The sequence below is a fragment of the Girardinichthys multiradiatus genome, chromosome 14 (genome assembly GCF_021462225.1).
Source record: "Girardinichthys multiradiatus isolate DD_20200921_A chromosome 14, DD_fGirMul_XY1, whole genome shotgun sequence".
Taxonomy (NCBI): Eukaryota; Metazoa; Chordata; class Actinopteri; order Cyprinodontiformes; family Goodeidae; genus Girardinichthys; species Girardinichthys multiradiatus.
The window spans coordinates 5,267,253-5,290,279 of NC_061807.1; the positions used below are offsets into that span (position 1 = coordinate 5,267,253).

The 23,027-nt window shown below is 43.3% G+C and overlaps 1 protein-coding gene across 1 annotated transcript; it reads right to left on the reverse strand.

The window, feature by feature from the left end:
* Window positions 1–2,087: 2,087 nt before the first annotated feature.
* LOC124881299 (uncharacterized protein PB18E9.04c-like) lies at window positions 2,088–22,043 on the reverse strand. The gene is made up of 5 exons (XM_047386845.1): window positions 21,837–22,043; window positions 15,690–16,234; window positions 11,775–11,936; window positions 7,835–8,039; window positions 2,088–7,700 (listed from the first exon to the last, which is right to left on the reverse strand). Exons 2-5 carry the CDS (start codon window positions 15,832–15,834, stop codon window positions 5,897–5,899), a joined length of 2,316 nt encoding a protein of 771 aa, XP_047242801.1. The 5' UTR covers window positions 15,835–16,234; window positions 21,837–22,043; the 3' UTR covers window positions 2,088–5,896.
* Between the last annotated feature and the right edge of the window lie 984 nt (window positions 22,044–23,027).

Consider the following 23,027-nt stretch of genomic DNA (forward strand, 5'->3'; position numbering starts at 1 on the left):
GGTCTGATGTAATATTCTAATCTTAAATGTTTTCATTAGCTGAAAGCAGAAAATGATCATAATTACCAGAAATAAAGGTTTGAAAATATCATGTCCCTTTTGTCAGTTGTTTTCCTCCAGGCCCTAAAAATAGAAATTATCAAACCTCTATTGAAAAATAGCAACTTGGACAAGCTGCTACTACAGAACTACAGGCCTATATCAAACCTCCCCTTCATCAGTAAGATTATTGAAAAATCTGTGTTTCAGCAGTTAAACAACTTCCTAACAACGACCAACCGCTTCGATGTCTTCCAGTCAGGCTTCCTGCTCACCACAGTACAGAGACTGCTCTTGTCAAGGTGTTCAATGACATCCGTATAAATGCAGACTGTGGAAGAACCACAGTGCCGGTATTATTGGACCTTAGTGCAGCATTCGACACTGTTGATCATTTTATTAGAGCGCCTGGAAAACTGGGTCGGCCTTTCTGGTACAGCACTCAACTGGTTTAAATCCTACTTGAAGGACAGGGACTTTTTTGTGTCAGTACGTAACTTTACATCAGAGAGCACAAAAATCACATGTGGCGTTCCCCAAGGGTCCATCTTAGGGGCCCTCCTATTCAATATCTACATGCTCCCCCTAACTCAGATTTTAATAAACAACAACGTAAGTTATCATAACTATGCAGACGACACACAGCTATACGTTACGATGTCACCAGGTGACCATGAACTAGCGCTGCGTAAATGCTTAGAAGAAATCAATGAATAGATGGGCCTAAATTTTCTTCAACTGAATCAAAACAAAACTGAAGTAATAATAATCTTTGGACCAAAGGAAGAGCGTTTAAAAGTTAGCACACAGCTTCAGTTAATACAGCTAGAAACCACCAGTCAGGCTCGAAACGTGAGTGTAGTGAAGGACTCAGATCTGAACCTTCAGAGGAACATAAAGACAGGAACAAGGTCAGCCTTCTATCACCTAAAGAACATCTCCAGGATTAAAGGACTAATGTCTCAGCAGGACCTTGAAAAACTAATTCATGCGTTTATCTTTAGTAGAATTGATTACTGCAACGCCGTCTTCACAGGTCTGCCTAAAAAGTGGATCAGGCAGCTGCAGTTGATCCAGAACGCTGCTGCCCGCGTCCTCACTAGAACTAAGAAAGTGGAGCACATTGGCCCGGTTCTAAAGTCCTTACACTGGCTCCCTGTAGCTCAGAGAATAGACTTTAAAATACTTCTGTTAGTCTATAAATCACTGAATGGCTTAGCATCAAAATACATTACAGACTTGTTGTCAGTGGATCAACCACCCAGACCTCTCAGGTCTTCTGGCTCAAATCTACTCTGCAGAACCAGAACCAGAACCAAACATGGAGAAGCGGCTTTTAGTTCTTATGCTCCACTAATCTGGAATAAACTGCCAGAAAACTGGAAAAGCGCCAAAACCCTAAGTTGCTTTAAATCAAGATTAAAAACGTATTTGTTTAGAGTGGCCTTTGACTGGGCCATCTAAACTTTATTAGTTAAGCTTTCAGACCAATTTTCCTTTCATTTTCTTGTCCATCATTCTATTCTATTCTTTTATTTTTTCAAATTACCTCTGTTGTTTGATTTTATCATTTGATTTGTTTTTCTGTGTTTATTTGCTTTGTGATTGTATTGTAATTGTATGTACAGCACTTTGAGTGTCTCATTGCTGAAAAGCGCTGTATAAATAAACTTACCTTACCTTAACTCAATGATGGAGCTATTGAAATCAGCTGTTCAATAATATTCTAGTTTATTGGCTGTATATTTCTTGAACTCTGTATATTTGCCTGCATATGGTTTTCTCTTGAAATTAATACAATTTTCTTTGATACTATTATAAACACCACTAGAGCGAGACAGAAGAGGTTGGGGGTCCAGGAGTTAAGGGTTCCTTATGCCATCCTCCAGTCACATTATTCATTGCTATTTAAAGAGGATGACATGATGACATATGTGTTGTCATATAAACATTTCATGCATAAATTATCGGTTTTGGTAAGAATATGGTGCTTCATCAGCAATAATGTGGTGAAAGAGGTTCTATATTAAACACAAAGACAAACAACCTTTAGATTCAACAGTTTAATTCATTATATTTCCACACTTTTAGAACAGGCTGGTTTAGTAACACATACATACATACCAGTTATTACTTTTAACAATACTAATTAGTGTTCTTGTCATCTGAATATTACAGGATTTTATTGTTTTAAAAAAACTTCTCTTCTTCCCCCAACTCTGCAGACAGAAAACCTCAGCGAGGACAAGCAAGGACTGGGGAGAAGACAAGACCGTTAAAATCCTGTAAACAGAGGGTAGGACCTGGACAGCATGATAATCTGAGCAAATTCAATTGTTTTATCAAACATCAAAGGGGGGTTAAAATATGAAAGAACAAAAAGAGATTAGATCCAAAATACGGTTTGACTGGCTTCACATTTTAAGGCCAAGAAACTTAAAATTAAATTAAGTTATGAAAATTAAATATTCATAACTCTGAATTTAAGTCTAGTCACACAAACCACCTTCTAAACCCATCAAGACTAACGTTTAATTCAAAACTGTATTTGACAGGTTTGTTCTTTAAGATTTTAATTTTAATTGATGGTGGTGATTGACATATTTCCATTAACTTTAAGTTAATTAAGTATTTTATGAAAAATGGAAATAAGACTTTTCAACTCCCAACAGCTACTAGTAGAATAAAATAAATGATTACTTTTCAGACTGGTCTGTTAAATCTGAGCCATCGTTAGGTCCATCTGTCCCAGGAAATGTTACCACTATCAAGAACATCTCAATCTGAAGGTTTTGGTCAACCACAACACCAGTTAGATATTGTGAGGTCTTTTGACTTGAATACAAAAGCAGAACCTTTTCAATCTGAATCTAGTTCATGTGAAAATCTCCAGGAAGAGAGAGCTATAATTGAATAAAAACAAGTAATTCAGACCTTAACAAAAAGGACATAAAGACGAGGTTTCCCAAAGGCAGAAGGCCCTGGAATCAACTTAATGCATCTCAGGTTTTTCCAACTGGTCTCCTTAAGAATGCCTCAGAGTTCTTTGCCAAATGCCATACCAGAGCCTCGTTGTACCTCAGCAAATAAAGTGATAAATTAACATCACAATTGGCTGTTGGCTAGGATCCTAGTTCAACTTTGGATATTTGTGTACGAGAAACCAATGATTCCGGTTGTTTCCATCCTTTTGAGAAACATCCGAGCTCTTCTCTGAGTCTCTGAGGCATTTCCAATCAAATCCCAATCATCTTCGGCTGATCTCAGGTCTGCTCAGCCTTTAAGAACCTAAATTACAGACAAAACTCAGACAGTTCCCAAGTCATTCTGCTATAAAGCCCACAGTCACACAGAGCAAGAACAGCTCTAAATAATGCTAAGTAGTAACAGTAGTCAAGTAGAAATGGCACTCGGAACCCAATGAAATATATAACGTTATAAGTTCAGGTAAACAAAAAACACCGTCAACCACAACATCAACTACAACATCAACGGCTCGACGTCACCCTAGAACGTTTAGCTTCTAACAACTCGTTCTCACTCAACAGGTGCTGAATTTAAACCAAAGCTTCATCATCAGTCTTTGAGCTCTCAGAAGTCCCAGGACCAGATATCTGGTTCATCTCTATCCAAACCAACGTAAATCCAGTCTTTAATGGCCGCATTCTTCACGCCGTCTCTGTCGCAGGACTTCGTCTTTGCCTTAACAAAGTCCACAGTAGCTTCATCGCTCACCTGCATCATGTATCGATGTTGAGTTATACATGAAGGTGTGGATCAATGCAGCATGAACACAGGGTCTAAATGTCTGTCAGTCCGAGAGTCTCTTTCCAACCAGTAAGGTTGAATAGATGATTTCACGAGGGGGTGAGAACCATCACTTTCCATCCAACACAAGCTCGTATGTCTTCACTGTCAGAGTCAATGTTTAAACGTTTCGTCTGTTGGAAGAGTGAAACAGGAACGCACTGCGTGAAAACGGGCGTATGGCAATACCTCACCTTCATACCACAAATTTACTGAAAAACGTATCGTTCCTTTTCGTACAATCCGTGAAGTCAACGTAACTGTTGACCCTGTGATGGACTGGCACTTTAAGGTGTAACCCCCTGGTCCCCCAATGACTGCTAGAGATAGGCACCAGCCCCTTACCCCCGGCAAGTATTAGGAGGGTATAGAAGATAGATGGATGTATGATCTCTTTTGTAGAACAAGTTATATCAACATAGTTCTTGAGCCTGTGTTGGACTGGAAAACGGTTTACCACAGGAGATAGATAACAGCCATCTTCCCTGAACAGGCAGAAGCTGGATGGAACATTTTTCTTTTCTTGGTTGATCCAAAAACTTTTATCCAGCAAAAGACATCAGTCTAAGCCTCATCAGTAAACTTTTCCCCCCTAAGATAACAACTCTGAACATTTCTGAAGCTGCTTTCATTTTTCTCCGGGTTTCTTTACTATTTTAGATGAAAAATATTGCTTTTCATATCACGGAAAATTTCTGATTCTAAGGTGAGCTGAAACACGGCAGCATATACAAAACAACTACTACTGACTTTGCTTCATTGATAAAATATATTCCATCTCTGTGTGTCACAAAATATGTACACTGACTTCTCTATCAAGCTCACAACGTACGAAACACCGACCTAAAAATAAATCAAACTCCGTTAACAGGTTTGCTGTAACTCCATCTAGTAAAGGCCTTGACATGTCTTAGCTTTGTTTGCATTTTGTTTTGTTTTATTGTTCAAATCCGTTGAAGTTGAGGACGTATGAACAAGAGATCCACAGGGTGACGGAGATTGTGGCGTCTACGGCGTATTGTTTGATCTGACCTCACGCTCCGAGAAAGAAACAAAGACAGGATGACGAGACGCTCTGTCTCTGCTCTCTTTGGGGCTTTGTTTCGGTCTAAAAGCATCCATTGTTTGTTTACATTCATGTAAGAGCTTTTCTCTGCTGAGATGTCGATGCAATACAAGCCAATCAGAGGCATCCGCCTTCAGGTTTTCCACTAGGAATCAAACTGCAAACTAGCCCCTTAATTCGGCTCTGCCGTCAGATCCATCCATCAAACGTCCTTCGTACCCTATGAATCAGTCTTCCCTCTGTCAATCAGAAACTGTGAATCATCCACCTACATCAGTCTCTCTTCCTTTTTCAGAGCAAGCCAACTTGTTTGCAGCACATTTACCAACCTCCGTCATCACCCAAGACGGCATGAAAGGTATCTCCGCCTAAATGCTCAGCTTTTTAAAGATGTTCATTTATGGGCAAAACACAGAAAGCATAACTGCCTGGAGGGGCATGATTTCAACCTTAGACAAACTTGTTTGCAGTTTTTACGCCATTTTTGCGTCACATCGGATAGAAAAGAGTCATGGGGTTTATTTTCCTTTATGTCCAAATTTATGTAGTTTGGATAAATACTGAAAGTGAATTTCAGTATCAGTATTTGACTCTTTAAAGAGGATTTAATGAAATCTCTTGATAAAAGCCAATGAAGACTGGGTTAAGTGGGAATTAAATAGTTGTTAAAACTATGCGCATTATAGAGATCTGTCTGTCAAGAGCTCTCCCTAAGTTAAGACGAAATGGGCTTACACTTCTTCCATGACAGCTGCGTTTTAGCTTTATCGTCCTTAAACAAAATAAGACGCCTCTCAACCTGGGGACATGTGGCACCACAGGCCAAAAAAAGAAATCTTCCACCTAACACCGGTGCGTTCCTCTTAACATGACGTCATCTAGGTTCACAACCTTGGCGGCTAAGAAGCACCACCAACAACGTTTGATGGCTGATGGGCTTTCTCCCGGTCAGGAGGAAAAACTGAACCATCTACTTTCTGCCGTTTACACTTTCTCCATGACAATGATGACTTTGCTGTTCTCTTCAGGGCTTGACATGGTGACAGAGGCGGAAGGGTTGCATGGTGTGAGTTCGTCTCCTGTGCTCATCTGACTTCTTGCAGGACAATCCATGCTATCATGCGGGTCAGTGTTTCCATCTTTCTCTTCCTCCTCATCTTCTTCATCATCCTCCTCCTCCTCTACTTGACACCGGCACACCTCAATTCCAGAGTCGCCGGTAAGACGCCGGTGTCTGTACTGGCTCTCATCAGCTCCCATTTCATCATCTTCATCCTCCTCTTTGTCCTTATCATCCTGCTCCTCTTCTCCGTCCTCCCAGCGTGTAGGTCCAGGTTCAAAGATGTCCACGCATGGGGAGAATACGGTCTGTTTTGGTGGAGACTGAGTAGCCCGGGCTGATGGGGAGAGGGAAGAAGCATGGCCAGAAGAACAACCGCCTTTGTCGGGCTGGTGCAGAGCAGCAAGGGGGTCCAAGAGTAATGCTGGTGCTGTGAGAGAGGGAGGGGATCGGGGTGAGGAAGGAGAGACAACTGCAACAGGCGACTGGGAAGAAGGGAAAGAAGTTTCAGACTCAATAGTGATTGCTGGGCAACAGGGGGAACTGTTTACAGGAACTGTACAGGTGAGAGCCGGAATGAAGGTTGGCGATCCTGATCCAGACCCAGAACTAAAGCTAGTCTGAACATCTGCAGGCAATGGTGCAAGAAGGTTTGACTCGGATGACTCATGCAGCCCGAGACTAGGTCCTGAATTGTCTGCTGATATAGTCAAAACTACAGAAGATAAAACACTGGCAACAGAGCCAGACCGGCCTGACACAGGACTTGAAGGAATCGGGACCGAACCCCCAGGTGATGGTTCTAAGTTTTGAGTCAATGGAGAGGAAACGGATGCTGTAATCGTACCTGGGGTGAGATTTAAATGTGTTGGTTTTGGAATTAGAGGAGGGTTAGTAATGGAGTCTTGGACAATAATGGTTGGTGGGTTTGGTGGAACTAAAGTAAGGTCAGACAATAGTGGTTCTTGGTCCTTTGTAAGGTTAGTAGGAACTGTAGTTTGGGTAGGGGTAACAGATGCACCATCTGGCACATTACAAAGATCCTGATCTGGGATTAGAAGGCTGGCAGAGTCTGCTGTGAAGGCTATAGTTCTGTGAACATCTGGAGATGGTACCGGTGGACTAGAAGGAACATTGGTTGAATCAAAAGTTCTTGGTAAATCAAGAGTTTCCAGTGCTTTGACCAGCCCACAGCTTTCAGAGGAGTTAGCTGTTGGATTAGAATGCCCAGACAGGCTTCCAGTTCTCATGATTTCAATGGATGAGAGCTGGATGGTATCAAGTCTTGGACTAGGGAGTGTACTTGAGCTACCAGTGCTGAAGATTGGTGAACATGGTGGCATATCAAGCTGTGCATTTATAGGAGAAGAATGTGCAACGGTAAGGGCCATCTCAGAGACAGGTGAAGGCTGAGACGAGGCTGCCATGGTAACAGTCTGGCTAGGAAGTGAAGAGTCCGTGGCAGGAAGTTCCTGAGCTCTGACATGTTCGGCACCAACGATGTCAACGGCTACCGTGGGACCTGCTATCTCAGAGGGAAATTTGGCCTCATTTGCCTCCAAGCAACTGGCTGCAGCTGCTATGGTCTCCATGGCGACATCAAGGTTGAGAGGCGTGGCCTCACTGGGCGTTGAGGCGTGACTTGTGTCAGTCTCATAGGTGATGGGTGCTGAGAGTGAGGAGCTACATGGAGAGGAGGGGCAGCAGGAGTCGCAGGAACAGCTGGAGCTGCAGATGGGAAATATTGTTTATATCCAAATGTCTGAAAATCATCTGAGAAAAGTACTAGAATGACAGCAGCAAAGTGCACTTCATTAGATTAGAAGTGGTTTTACATTTACTAGTTTTAAAGGGACTTTTACCTGTTGTCAGAGCTAAAGGAGGAGGGTCCATCACTTAGTGGTCGGTGTAGCAACGGGCCATGCTGCGTGAGCAGATGTGGGTCAGCAGCACGCGGGGGCTGCGGATATCGTGGGGTCGTAAAAACAGAGCTGTAGGGAGGAGGAGGGGTGGAGGGCTGAGCCGCAACCTCCTCGTAGGACGGCAATTTTAGCGACGCCAGAAAACCTACAGAGGGAAGGAAGGCAAGAAGGAGAAAACCATTGATAAGGGGGACCCTTGTTTTCAAATCGCGTCATCATGAATTAAACACACTAAGCAAGGCAAGGATCCTCAAAAGAACAGCAGCTAAAATGGTAAAAATCACATAAAAGACAAACATAAAACCAGTGCAGTGATTTAAGGACTGGACTGATATGATCCATTGTCCTGGTGTTGGTCAGGACTCTGGTAGCAGGGATTTGGATGTGCTGCAGCTGCCTGATTGATTTCCATCCTACAACCTAATAAAAAGTTGCACCATTTATTTTCTCTCTCCTGTTGTGGTGGGAGACTCTTTATTCTGGCAATGTTTTTAAGGTGGTTGTTGGCTGATCTAGTCATCAGCGTAGATATGACATATAAAAACAAATAGAAGTCCAAAATCTTCTGTTTTCTTGTGAGTAGCCCATAATCTGAGCCAGGGGGTCATGTTGATTAAAAGTGGACAAAGAATAGAACCTTGTGGAACCCCACATTTTGATCATTTATTTTCAGATTTATAATTATTGAATGACACAATTTAGTCCCAGACTGTTACATACTATCTGAGCCGGTTTAGCACAGTACCAGACAATCCTAACTACTCTTCTAATCTATCAGTTAGCATGTTCTGATCAACTGAGTCGAACGTAGCAGAGATCCAGTAAAACCAAGACAGAAGTTGTTGAAACATTGCTGTTGACACAGTTTATTGAGAGGTTAGAAGATTTGAGGTAACAAAGTCGTGTACTACAAGAAATAAAGTCTGGTAACTGAATCAGTCTCAAGTAATTAATAGCAAAATCACCAAAAGTCATCCAACTTCTGTTACATGTGAACAAGTACTTCAGTCCAGGATCAACAGACAACATTCTGCAGCTGCTCTGCACATCTTGGTTTTGCCTCAGAAACATCACGTTTGGTGTCGCCCTTCTAGTTTCCTATAGGAAGTTCCAGGTATTGGACTGGCCACTCAGCAACAGATGTGTTGATGTTCTAAAACAAAGATGGAGGTGTGTTTGAGGTCATTGTCTTGTTAAAACACCAATTCAGAGGGTATAAGGCTCTGAACTCATCTAGTATTTATTTAATGTTATCCCTGATCAATCTGAGAAAGGCCTGACAGCATCAGTTTAAAAGCATCACCATACCATTATGCCTGAGCCACCATGCTCCAGGGTCTACTGTGGCTTGAATGTAGTGCTTGGATGTCGTCCCACAAACTGTTTGCAGTCTCTGGACACCAAAGAGAACCATCTTGACCATAGAACTGTTGGTCCATTTCTGTCCATTTATTTATTTCGATGGAATGCAGTTTTCCATTTTCTTCCGCGTCTTTCTGGTATTTGAGATCATCTTAGCTGAGCCACCAACCATTTTCTATTCTTCTTTATGTCTTCCCACTGCAGCGCAGTGCTGGTGGTGTAGGGATTAAGCGCACCACCATATATAGAGGCTATAGTTCTCGATGCGGCAGTCCCGGGTTCAAGTCCTGGACCCGGTGACCTTTGTCGAATGTCTGCCCCTCTTTCCTGTCTGCCTACAGTCGAACAATGAAAAATTAAGGCCTCTAATGCCAAAAAATATCTTAAAAAGAGCGATTGATCTGTTGGATGGTTGTTATTTTGAACATATTTACAGTGTTTTCTTTGTATGAATGACTTTATGACTTCTAAAACCTTAAATCAGTGCAGTGTTAACCTCTATAAAGCTCTTTGTGTTACACCTGATGGTATGAAAATAAATCTTGTAAATGAAGCTTCGTTAATTAAAGTTGCCGCAGGAAGTGATGAAGAGTTTATTTTCTGAAAAATCAACCTTTAAGACTCGGAGCTGTCAGAGCCGTCACAGAAACAAACTAGAAGCAGGACATCATTCGACAGCTGAGCTTCAGATGCAAACAAAAGGACAAAACCAGAGCTGGCGTCATTGTGTGGAGGGTTGAAAGGTCACAGATATCACCCATGTGCTGGAAACATGGAAACTATTTCCAGTCAAAGTGATCATTGCTGCTGAAATGATGTGAATGAACTGTGGGCTTTTTGTTGCAGCATGAATGACGTATGTCTGCTGAGAATAAAACACTGACACATAAAACACAAACTCATCGTATAAATGTTAGCATCAAGCCTTAAAGAGTATTCAAACCGCCTTAAAGTCTCCAGTTTTACACATTTCAAACATGAACTTTAATGTGTTTTATTTGGATTTTATGTTGCAAACCAACAGAAATTAGTGCATAATTGTGAAGTGGAGGGAAAATTGTACAAGGCTTTCAGCATTTTTACAAATAAAAATCTAAAAAGCGAGACATGCATTTGAACTATGTCCCCTTTAATCTGATTCCAGTAAATAAAATCCAGAATAGCCCACTGCTAATTAGTAACTAATCTCAGTATGTTCTATGAAGGCCTCAGAGGTTCGGTAGAGAATGTCATTCATCAATAGAGTAATATAAACTGAAAAGCTACCATGAGAAGAATGTCCTCTTAAACCCACAGGACTAGGAAGGAGAACATTAATCAGAGGAGCAGCCAAGAGATCCAGGTTTACTCTGGAGGAGCTACAGAGATCCAGAGCTCAGGTGGCAGAAGTCTTGTTTTCCAAAAGCCATGCAGCAAAACATGTAGAAGAAGGTCCTCCATTCAGATGAGATCAAAACTGAACTTGTTGGCCTGTGTGGTAGTAAACGTACACCGAACATACCCTGAACCCACCATCTGCAAGGTGAAACATGATGGTGGCAGCATCATGCTCTGGAGGTGCTTTTCTTCAGCAGGAACAGGGAAGCTGGTCAGAGCTGATGGGAAGATGGATGGAGCTAAATCCAGGATGATCCTGGAAGAAAACCAGTTAGTGGCTGCAGAAGACTTGAGACTGGGGTGAAGGTTCACCTTCCAGCAGGACAATCACCCTAAACAGAGCCAGAGCTACAATGAGATGGTTTACACCAAAGAAGATTAGTGTTTTAGGGTGGCCTAGTCAAAGTTCTGGCTCAACTTCAATCAAGAATCTGTGATAAGACTAAAAAGTTGACCTCCATCCAATCTGAGCTTGAGCTGTGGTGTAACAGAAGAATGGGTCAAAAGGTCAGGCTCTAGAAGTGTAAAGCTGGTAGAGACGTTCCCTAAAAAACCGCCGAATAGAAACAAATAGAAATAGAATAGAAATATCCTGTATTGTTCTCCAGTGGGGAGGGTCAGGTGTGCCAGCAGCAAAGTGTCAGACAAATAGAAGCTTGTATGATTCACACAAAGGTAAAAAAAATATAAAAACAAAAAATCAGAAGATACTGTACAAAAAGTTCAAATTTACAGCATTCAAATATCAGGTGGTTTAAAAAATTTACAAAATGTGACTTTAATTTGAGCAGAAAAACAAAAGATTTACAAGAAATGGAAAAAAACTGAAGGAAAGCAGGATGAATGAAAAAGCACACCACACTTTCAGATTTTTATCCGTACTATAAATCATTTCTTAAATATTCCACCTCATAATTATGCTCTACCTTGAGTTGGTCCCGCACTTAAAATCCCAATAAGCTGCATTGCTGATTGTAGCTGTAAACGGGACAAAACGTCAACAGGTTCTAGTTTAATAAAGCTCAACCTTCTTCTCTGGTCCAGAACAGATAATGTGTATTAATCGGTTGTCCTGTACTGACAGAACCACCTCCTGGACTCTGACGGATCAGCCTGAAAAGATCCTGGTGGTCGGACTTACTGAGGTCCAGCATGGAGGAGGGGAAGGAGCTGGCTCCGTGGTAGGCCAGCAGGCTGATCTCTCTCTGCCTCTGCTGCTGCTGGACTCGGAGTTTGGCTCGACGGTGTCGGTACGCGCAGCAGCAGCTAAACAGGATGAGGACGGTCCAAAGCAGCCAGAACCCTGAACACACACACACACACACACAAGCACAGTTTAAAACACAACCCGTCAATGTTCGGCACGCTGGCCTTTCAGGTCGTGCACATCAAAACTGAATAAGTGTGGGTTTATAAATGTGAATTCAGAAGAAAAGAACAGCAGAAAAAGTAGAAGTGATGTCTATTTAATTTAATGGTTTCTAACATCATAGTCGATGACCGTGGTTCACATTTTTATTAAATTAGGCTAAACATAAAAAAACTGTAAAAATAGACAAGCTGTTATTTATTAAAATGTTAGAGACAGCGATGCATTAAATGACAAAACATTTTTAAATGACAGAGAAGCACAGACACAAACAAAACATGCATTTGATGTCCAGCACACAATAAAACTATTGTCCGCAGGGTTCATGCTGAAGATATTTGAGGTTTCATTTTCTGAGGATTCCAAAATCCTCCCTCTAAACAAAATGTAGCTGAAAACAGTGAAACGAGGGCGTTTACTTCTGTTTAAATATGTTTAATAACCTCTAGTAATATCTGAACGAGATGATCAAATGAGCTGAACAAGCTAACTTTTACCATGTTTGATCAGGCTTCAATGGGACGGAGCATTTGGGCTAAAATCCTACATTTTATTCGCTGGGACTAAATAAGGACAAAGAATACGTAGCTGTAAAAAGATGTTTATGAACATCTACTTCATTCGCTCCTTACAGGGAGCAGCTTGGGCCTGTTTGGTGAATCTACAGTAATCATGATGAAATGATGCAGTGGAGGACAAACTGGTTCCCTGCTGTGATTTCCAGCAGAGAGGTCTAGGTTCTGATTCTAGATCAGCAGGAATATGTCTCCAGGGTATTCTTTGGGTTTTCTTGTGACCCAATATTGATCACTGAACCAGGTCTCTGTGTTCAACAGCTGGTCTCTGGTCTAAATCCTGAACATATGTTCTGCAGCACCATCAAAACCAGTATGTAGTCTCTTCTTTAGCTCCTGTTTATGTTTTCAGCATCTGGGCAGCATCTACTACATGTAGTTTATATTCTGCTGTACAAGGCTTTACAAAAGTATTCGCACCCGTTAAACCTTTTCGACATTTTGTTACAATTATTGTCCTGATTCTCACTGTGGTTTTGTGATCTTACTTACCTTAACTGGTTGTTTTAAAATAAATACACTGCTCAAAAAAATAAAGGGAACACTTAAATAACACATCCTAGATCTGAATGAATGAAATATTCTCATTAAATACTTTGTTCTGTACAAAGTTGAATGTGCTGACAACAAAATCACACAAAAATCATCAATGGAAATCAAATTTATTAACCAATGGAGGCCTGGATTTGGAGTCACACACAAAATTAAAGTGGAAAAACACACTAGAGGCTGATCCAACTTTGATGTAATGTCCTTAAAACAAATCAAAATGAGGCTCAGTATTGTGTGTGACCTCCACGTTCCTGTATGACCTCCCTACAACGCCTGGGCATGCTCCTGATGAGACGGTGGATGGACTCCTGAGGGATCTCCTCCCAGACCTGGACTAAAGCATCCACCAACTCCTGGACAGTCTGTGGTGCAACATGACGTTGGTGGATGGAGCGAGACATGATGTCCCAGATGTTCTCAATCAGATTCAGGTCTGGGGAACGGGCGGGCCAGTCCATAGCTTCAATGTCTTCATCTTGCAGGAACTGCTGACACACTCCATCCACATGAGGTCTAGCATTGTCCTGCATTAGGAGGAACCCAGGGCCAACCGCACCAGCATATGGTCTCACAAGGGGTCTGAGGATCTCATCTTGGTACCTAATGGCAGTCAGGTTACCTCTGGCGAGCACATGGAGGGCCTTGCGAACCTCCAAAGAAATGCCACCCCATATCATTACTGACCCACTGCCAAACCGGTCATGCTGAAGGATGTTGCAGGCAGCAGATCTCTCTCCACGGTGTCTCCAGACTCTGTCACGTCTGTCACATGTGCTCAGTGTGAACCTGCTTTCATCTGTGAAGACCACAGGGCGCCAGTGGCGAATTTACCAATCCTGGTGTTCTCTGGCAAATGCCAAGCGTCCTGCACGGTGTTGGGCTGTGAGAACAACCCCCATTTGTGGACGTCGGGCCCTCATACCATCCTCATGGAGTCGGTTTCTAACCGTTTGTGCAGACACATGCACATTTGTGGCCTGCTGGAGGTCATTTTGCAGGGCTCTGGCAGTGCTCCTCATGTTCCTCCTTGCACAAAGGCGGAGGTAGCGGTCCTGCTGCTGGGTTGTTGCCCTCCTACGGCCTCCTCCACGTCTCCTGGTGTACTGGCCTGTCTCCTGGTAGCACCTCCAGGTTCTGGACACTACGCTGACAGACACAGCAAACCTTGCCACAGCTTGCATTGATGTGCCATCCTGGATGAGCTGCACTACCTGAGCCACTTGTGTGGGTTGTAGAGTCCATCTCATGTTACCACGAGTGTGAAAGCACCACCAACATTCAAAAGTGACCAAAACATCAACCAGAAAGCATCGGTACTGAGAAGTGGTCTGTGGTCCCCACCTGCAGAACCACTCCTTTATTGAATGTGTCTTGCTAATCGCCAAAGATTTCCTCCTGTTGTCTTTTTCATTTGAACAACAGGATTTAAAATTGAATGTTAATCAGTGTTGCTTCCTAAGTGGACAGTTTGATTTCACAGAAGTTTGATTTACTTGGAGTTATATTGTGTTGTTTAAGTGTTCCCTTTATTTTTTTCAGCAGTGTATATATATATGAATCAATACATGAATTACAACCCCTTTAAGTTTGAAACCCCTAAATAAAATAAGTGTACAAAGAACTTTAAATTGCACAGAACTGAGATCAAGGCTTTGAAACTTGTTGGTTTCTAATCTTTGCAGAGGCAGAACCCAGCTGTGTTTGAGATTAAAATCACAAACTGATGATCGGATATTCTCTCTCAGGGTTTTCTGCCATAGTGGCATATGTGCACCACCGTGTTATTGAAAAGCTGTGCTAGTTTTAAATTAAATCAGATGCAACAGGACACACACCATGCAAAAAGCTGCACCATTGCCATATAAATTCAAAAGCCACCCTAAAGGCCTTGGGTTCTGGATTGTTTTGTGACCTCCTGAATTGAGTCATTGAAGTAATTTTGGTAGGCTGGCCACTCCTGGAAAGGTTCTCCAGGGTTCCATGTTTTCTCTATTTGTGGACAATGTTTCTCTAGAGTCCCAAAGCTTTAGACATGACTCTGTAACCCTTCCAGATTCATAGATGCTATTGACTTTGTTTCTTATATGTTCTTGAATTTCTTCAGATTGGGGTGTGACGCATTGCTTTTAAAGATATCTTAGTCTACTTCATGTCGCAAGACAGATTCTACCCAAGTAATTTCTTGATTCTATAGGCCAGGTACTTAACCTGGTGAAACTTAACCCAAAAATGCTGCATTTAATTCATTTATTATTTAAGGGGGACACTTATATTGTCAAACAAGGCTGGGTTCTTAGGCTGGAAACGTTTCTACTTGAATTAATTTTTTATTTAGAAAGCAGATTTTGTATTTACTCAGATTATCTTTGATATTAGGACTGACAAAAAGCAACAATAGTAGAAATATGTAAGGGGTAAATACTTTTCAGTATGTGGGTATAAGGGTTTAATTAAAAGCCTTGCAGAGATAATAATTATTTTTCATTTAAAGGCTAATCTTTAAACAGTATCCTTTCCTGCAGAAAATCCTGATTACGTTTTAATTAAAGTAAAAACTTACACCAGAGCTCATAGTAGTAGGTGCAGCAGCCGGTCTCACCGCAGCAGTGTCCCGTCTCACACAGATAGCCTCCGTTAGCGCTGGCTCCGGGGCAGTACCGCGGTCTCCCCAGCAGGGGCAGGCTGCCACCGGAGTGGTACTCCATCGCACCCCCGCTGATCCCCTCTGTTACGCCAGAGCCACCGCCACCCGTCTGCCTCGAGCCGCTAACTCACCGTTAGCTGCTGAATACCTGACGCTGTTCACAGTCCACCTACATTTTCAAGCAGTCTGGTTGATAACTAAATTTCTCCACTGAAGTTTGTTTTTATTCTCTAGTTGTTCTTTCTTGAAAAAACAAACAAACTGATCTACATTTTCAAATGAAAAACTTGTTGAGTTTGAGCTGCAGGACAGCGAGGATCACAGCGAAGCTGCGGCTAGCCTGGCAGTGTCAGGGTCATTTTCAGATGAGCACTACTAGAACGTTTCTACAGCCACACACTACGGGTTCCTCTGCAGCAGGAGGAGAGGAGCAGCTGGTGGGGCCAAAAGGACGTCCTGGACTGTGGAGAGAGAGGAAACAATGGTTTATTGATAAACAACAACAGTGTGTGACACACAGCCACTACTACAGGCCTGTTTGATATTCATCACTGCACCGCCTTAACCTCAGGAGACACAATGCTGCCACTCTGTCCAGGACACACACACACACACACACACACACACACATGTTCACTCTCTTCTGGAGACCATCTTGGAAATCATGTTGATGTTTACTGATGTAGCTGTCTTCATACAGCAGCTCTGTTCCTATCCTGGAAAAGCTGCAGAATTTAAATCTAGATGTTTCCACTTATTTCTAGAATCTCCATTTCCAGAAAAGCTAACGGGAATTGTTTTTAACTTTATTTCCCTTTATTAGACATGCAGAACTACTAAAGAGGATAAGTAGTGGTGTTTTCTTCAACAGCTTTCATGCATTTAGAATTTTCAAGCAAATCTTAAAATTAATTTAGAAAAAAACTTAAAATACTCGTCGTCTTCCGCTTTATCCAGGACCGGGTCACGGGGGCAGCAGACTCAGCAGAGACGCCCAGACGTCCCTCTCCCCAGACACCTCCTCCAGCTCCTCCGGGGGGAGCACAAGGCGTTCCCAGGCCAGCCGAGAGACATAGTCCCTCCAGCGTGTCCTTGGCCTCCTCCCGGTAGGAAGTGCCTAGAACACCTCCCGAGGAAGGCGTCCAGGAGGCATCCGGTATAGATGCCCGAGCCACCTCAACTGGCTCCTCTCGATGTGGAGGAGCAGCGGCTCTACTCCGAGCTCCTCACCCTGTCTCTAAGGGAGTGCCCGGCCACCCTACGGAGGAAGCTCATTTCAGCCGCTTGTATCCGGGATCTCGTTCTTTCGGTCATGACCTAAAGTTCATGGCCATAGGTGAGGGTAGGAACGTAGACCGACCGGTAAATTGAGAGCTTTGCTTTTCGGCTCAGTTCTCTCTTCACCACAACGGACCGGCACAGCGCCCCCATTACTGTGGCAGCTGCACCGATCCGTCTGTCGATCTCCCGCTCCATTCTTCCCTCACTTGTGAACAAGACCCCGAGATACTTAAACTCCTCCACTTGAGGCAGGAACTCCCCTCCAACCTGAAGAGGACAAGCCACCCTTTTCCGGTCAAGTACCATGGCCTCAACTTGGAGGAGCTGATCTTCATCCCAGCTGCTTCACACTCGGCTGCGAACCGCCCCAGCGCATGCTGTAGGTCTTGGCTAGAGGGGGCCAGCAGGACCACGTCATCCGCAAAAAGAAGAGACAAAATCCACTGGTCCCAAAAACCAGACCCCCTCCGGCCCTTGGCTGCGTCTAGAAATCCTGTCCATAAAAGTTATGAACAGGACCGGTGACAAAGGGCAGCCCTGCCGGAGTCCAACATGCACCGGGAACAGGTCCGACTTAGTGCCGGCAATGCGGACCAAACTCCTGCTCCACTCGTACAGGGACCGGATGGCCCCTAATAAAGGGCCCCCAATTCCATACTCCTGGAGCACCCCCCACAGGGCATCACGAGGGACACAGTCGAATGCCTTCTCCAGGTCCACAAAACACATGTGAACCGGTTGGGCAAACTCCCATGAACCCTCGAGCACCCTGTAGAGGGCATAGAGCTGGTCCAGTGTTCCACGGCCGGGACGAAAACCACACTGTTCCTCCTGAAGCCGGGGTTCGACTATCGGCTGGACTCTCCTCTCCAATACCCTGGTGTAGGCCTTACCAGGGAGGCTGAGGAGTGTGATCCCCCTGTAGTTGGAACACACCCTCCGGTCCCCCTTCTTATGAAGGGGGACCACTACCCCAGTCTGCCAGTCCAGAGGCACTGTCCCCGACCGCCACACAATGTTGAAGAGGCGTGTCAACCATGACAGCCCAACAACATCCAGAGACTTGAGGTACTCAGGGCGGATCTCATCCACCCCTGAAGCCTTGCCACCGCGGAGCTTTTTAACCACCTCGGTGACTTCAGCCTGGGTGATGAAAGAGTCCAACCCCGAGTCCCCAGCCTCTGTTTCCACCGGGGAATGCGTAATGGCAGGATTGAGGGGATCCTCGAAGTACTCCTTCCACCGCTCGATAATGTCCTCAGTCAAGGTCAGCAGCTCCCCACCCCCACTATAAACAGTGTTGGCAAAGCACTGCTTCCTCCTCCTGAGGCGCCGGACAGTTTGCCAGAATCGCTTCGAGGCCAACTGGTAGTCCTTCTCCATGGCATCACCGAACTCCTCCCAGGCCCGAGTTTTTGCCTCTGCCACCGCCTGGGCCGCAGTACGCTTGGCCTCACGGTACCCGTCAGCTGCCTCAGGAGTCCCCCACAAGCCAACCACAGCCGATAGGACTCCTTCTTCAGCTTGACAGCATCCCTTACTGCCGGTGTCCACCACCGGGTTCTGGGATTGCCGCCGCGACAGGCACCGCAGACCTTACGGCCGCAGCTATGGGCAGCAGCATCGACAATAGATGTGCAGAACATGGTCCACTCGGACTCTATGTCTCCAACATCCCCCGGGATCTGGTCAAAGCTCTCCCGGAGGTGGGAGTTGAAAGATCCCTGGCCCTCAAAGAATCACCAGTCAAATAAAGTCAAAAACTTCTCTCTAATATTATAACGACATCAGTATTTAAGCCACTTTCTGGTACCAAGCTGTACAACGTTTTTATAAATCCAGATTTAAACCTGAACATTTTTTATGTAAACTTTGGGAACTTTTTTATTTAATTTATCTGTTTGGAGCCGTCTCTCGGCCTCTGAGACACACTCAGCTCAATGTTGCCGCTGCGTATAAATAATCAGCTGAAGATAAGCTTGTTAAATTACCCTGTTTAAACCAACGATGCTGTCGCTGGATGAGGTGGCCTCTGAAGATCTGTTAACCAATGGGTTTCAACCCAGTAACACCATATAGTTGACTGCAGATGCCTTTTATAACGATTATCAGAGCCCTGCATGCTTGGAAAATGTTTTTTTGGAAAAATAATATTTTACAATCATTAAATAAATGATTTAAAATGAAGCGACATAACCGGCAAACCTGACAGCCAGGCTGGAGTATTGGTAAGGATCAATATCTAAAGTGAGTCAAATTATATTTTACAGAGAATATTTAATTTTTACTGCTTCTTAAAAAAACACGGGAACAAAATTACCAATGATATATTTAAACTTTTGTTGCATTTTAAAACACCTGAAACCTTTAAAGAAGTAGAAGACGCAGTTCCAGCTAAATATATTTCACAGCAAATAAGACATTTCAAAGTTATAAATATATTTGATTTAAAAAACAACTGAAAAATGTTTGTTTTTTTATTATGTACCTCTGTGAAAATCCAACCTGTTTGGCTGCTGAACTTACATAAGAATCATTGCAACGTGTCAGTTTTTATATCATTTAAATTAACATTTAAACAATTGTCAGTTCATCCTATGAAGCATAAAAACCTGGGAATTTATCTTACGGAGAAACATGCTGCCTTTCAAAGTGAATAAATAAGCATCTAGTTAATAAATATAAGCAGATCTAACATAATTAAGGCTTTAAAATTGTACTTGGTACTCAACACATTATGTCTACATATTTCCCTCTAAAAGCTTAGAGGGAAAATATGAATATAGATGCCCACGACGCTTGCGTGCTGCACCAGATATGAATGGGTTAATGCCATCCTCTGAGATGCATTTTCACTACGACAGAGTCGGCATCCGTGAGAGCAGCAGCGCATGACTGTGTAGCAGGCAGACATTTAAATCTGTCCTGAGCAACAACCGTGGAAGGAAGCTACAACTGGAATGAGAGCTGATGCTCAGAACCACAGGAGCAACATGGACGCAACAACCACTGCAAACAGGTGGCCTGTTGCCTCGTCAGCTCATAGGTCCTCGCTGGTTTAAAGATAACTAGATGGTTATGTGTACAGTCAGGAATTATGGATTGTTCAGGTTTATCTCAACTATCCTTTAGACAGGCAGCTTAAATTCCTGCTTCAGAAGATTCAAAGCCACAGGCCAGCCTGTCTCTACCTGTCTCTACCTGGAAGCTTGTCAAGCTTCCAGGTAGAGACAGTTTTGGGTCATAAATTAATGTTGCAGATGCACACATTAGGCTCTTTCAGGCTGATTTCTATTTTCAGTTTTCAAAGTGTGACCTGCTAATTCAAATGCTCACTGACTGATTTATTGCCTAAGGGCTGTAACACAAATCATGTGATTGTTCCTTACTGACGTATCAAACGACATTAACTCACAAAAAGAAATAAAGTGCATCAAACATGACAAGTTTAAGTTTTGGTGCATTTAAAAATATGAAGACAATTCAGATTTTTCAGAAATTTGACTGGCTGGTCAGTGAAGGTTTCATTTCCCAGTGTCTATACATGAAAAACGGCAATGCAACACCGATTCTGGGCACAAACAGAAAGGCACTTTTTAAAACCATCGCTCATGCACTCCCCTTCTTATGGTGCCCTGGGCCAGTGCCCAGATTGACTAAATGAAAAACGCCTCATGCTGATGACAGCAATACTTCCTCAGCCTCCACAGAAGCTGGAAGTGAAGGTAAATGTAGTTAATTAATACATGTTTAAATGAAAGTTACCTAATTTCATTACTGTATTTGAATGCAAACACTGTGATATTCAACAGAAGAGGCTGAGTTGTGACAATGTTGTGTTTGTAAACCAATTCCTGAGAAACAATGAAAACATAAACCTGGGAACATTGAACCAGACAGACAAACCAGTGCAGAAAACCACGCTGGCTCTCGGAAAAGGTTCCTGCAGTGTTTGTTTATGAGAATCAATAAGTGACCGCTATTAATCATTAAATGTTGACCCCTTTATTGTGAGAGAAAAACTGAGTAATGCTACTGGCTATACTGCAAGAACCTCAGTACTTTATGGTACGTTTTGCATATGTTCAACAGATTTTAACACCACCATACAAATATTCCTTATCGAGATAAATTTGGACGCAGTGATTTTGTTAGAAATGTTCAAAGCATTCCTTTCATAAAATATCAACTCCACACAAGTTTAGGAATGTCTGGCTCCCGACAGGAAAATTATAAGAAAACTGATAAGAAACTTGGCACTGATCAAGACTTTTGCACAGAATTTTAACTCTCAAACGACCAACCAAGGATCCTAGTAGCAGCAACAGCCAGCACCAAAATGTCCCCAGTCTGCAGGAATGTCCCCAACTCTGGTGCTTCTTCCTGCAGGTGGTCCTCACATGAACACGTTTACAGGTACACGCAGTAACACTGCTGCAGGACACGGTGGTGGTCTGTGAGGAGTTCCTCACCGGGCCAAGTTCAGTCTGCATGCTGCAGTGCTGCACACACGCGCGCACACGCACACTTACACGGCTTTGCAGCCCGGTAAACATGACGACTGACGGTCAGTGAACGCAACACACGCATATAGGCCACATAAAGGCCATAAAGAGGCTCTGTTTACTCGCATATGACACAGAGTGTTTTAAACCCCAGCATAAAAGTAACGCTGTTAGTATCCAGGGTAACCCAGTTTGCAGGCGGCCCCTCCAGCGGCCGTCTGGTGCGGCTCTACCCACCACCACCCCACCGGGAGCTTTGAGACAAAAACAACCGTACCCCTCCATCCATCCAGCGGACTCTGTCAGCGGGCCTCCCTGCAGCTCGGCTCGGTGTGTTCACGGTCCGTGCAGTGGAGCGTCAGTGCTCGGTACCGCCGTCTGTCCCCCGCCTCCTCGCGCTCCCTCTTCAGTGCGACCCTCCGCGAGCCCCGCCGCCATCAGCGCCAGCGGCACGTGAAGCCCGCGCGGTGCCTCGCGGAACCCTTTCCGCCGCGTTGCCTGTGAGACCTTCAAAGTAAAAGCACCTTCATAGTGGACAGAGCAACTTCATTTCATGCAGAACGTTTCCCACAAGAAGAGGAGAACCAGAAAGCTTCAGCCGCTGATCCGGAAAGAGTTCAAATGTAAACAGTCAAACCAATAAAAACAAACAAACACATTTATTAAAATAATGATCTAATGAAGAAATGTAAATTGTTTATACCATCCTCATTGGAGTCATTTTGGTAGGTCGGCCACTCCTGGGAAGGTTCCACACTGCTCCATGTTTTATGGATCATGGTCCTCACTGCGGTTCTCTAGAGAACCGTTTCTAGACAGACTTTTTTACCTACTTCATGTTGTCAGAAAGGTCCTATTTAAGTGATTTCTTAATTCTGCGTCTCTGAAGCACTTTTATTTGATGTAACGGAAGGGTTCAATAAATACAATTAGATTGATTGATTGATTGATTGATTGATTGATTGATTGGTTGATTGATTGATTGATTGATTGATTGATTGATTGATTGATTGATTGATTGATTGATTGATTGATTGATTGGTTGATTGATTGATTGATTGATTGATTGATTGATTGATTGATTGATTGGTTGATTGATTGATTGATTGATTGATAGCAACAGTCGTGGTCATTAACCTCTGCCACTGTGGTTTTTAAAAAACAGAAGCTGAATATTTGGTTCCATATTTCAACAAAATTTCATATATAACAAAACATTTGAATGTTTTGTGGTTTAATCCCAGGTTATGTTTAATGGCGTTATTTTGTCTGAAAGCTTTTATTTTGTAAAGCTAATGGCGGTTGAAGGTAAACAGGAAGTTCTCGTGTGTGTTTGTGAAAACTGGACAGCCAGCAGCAGACCCTGCAGTACAGACCATCATCTGTCTGTGAACAAACGACACAGACAGCTTGTTTTAATTGGACTTCTGTCTCTTTGCACCCAGGTTAGACTCCACTGATGAACCAA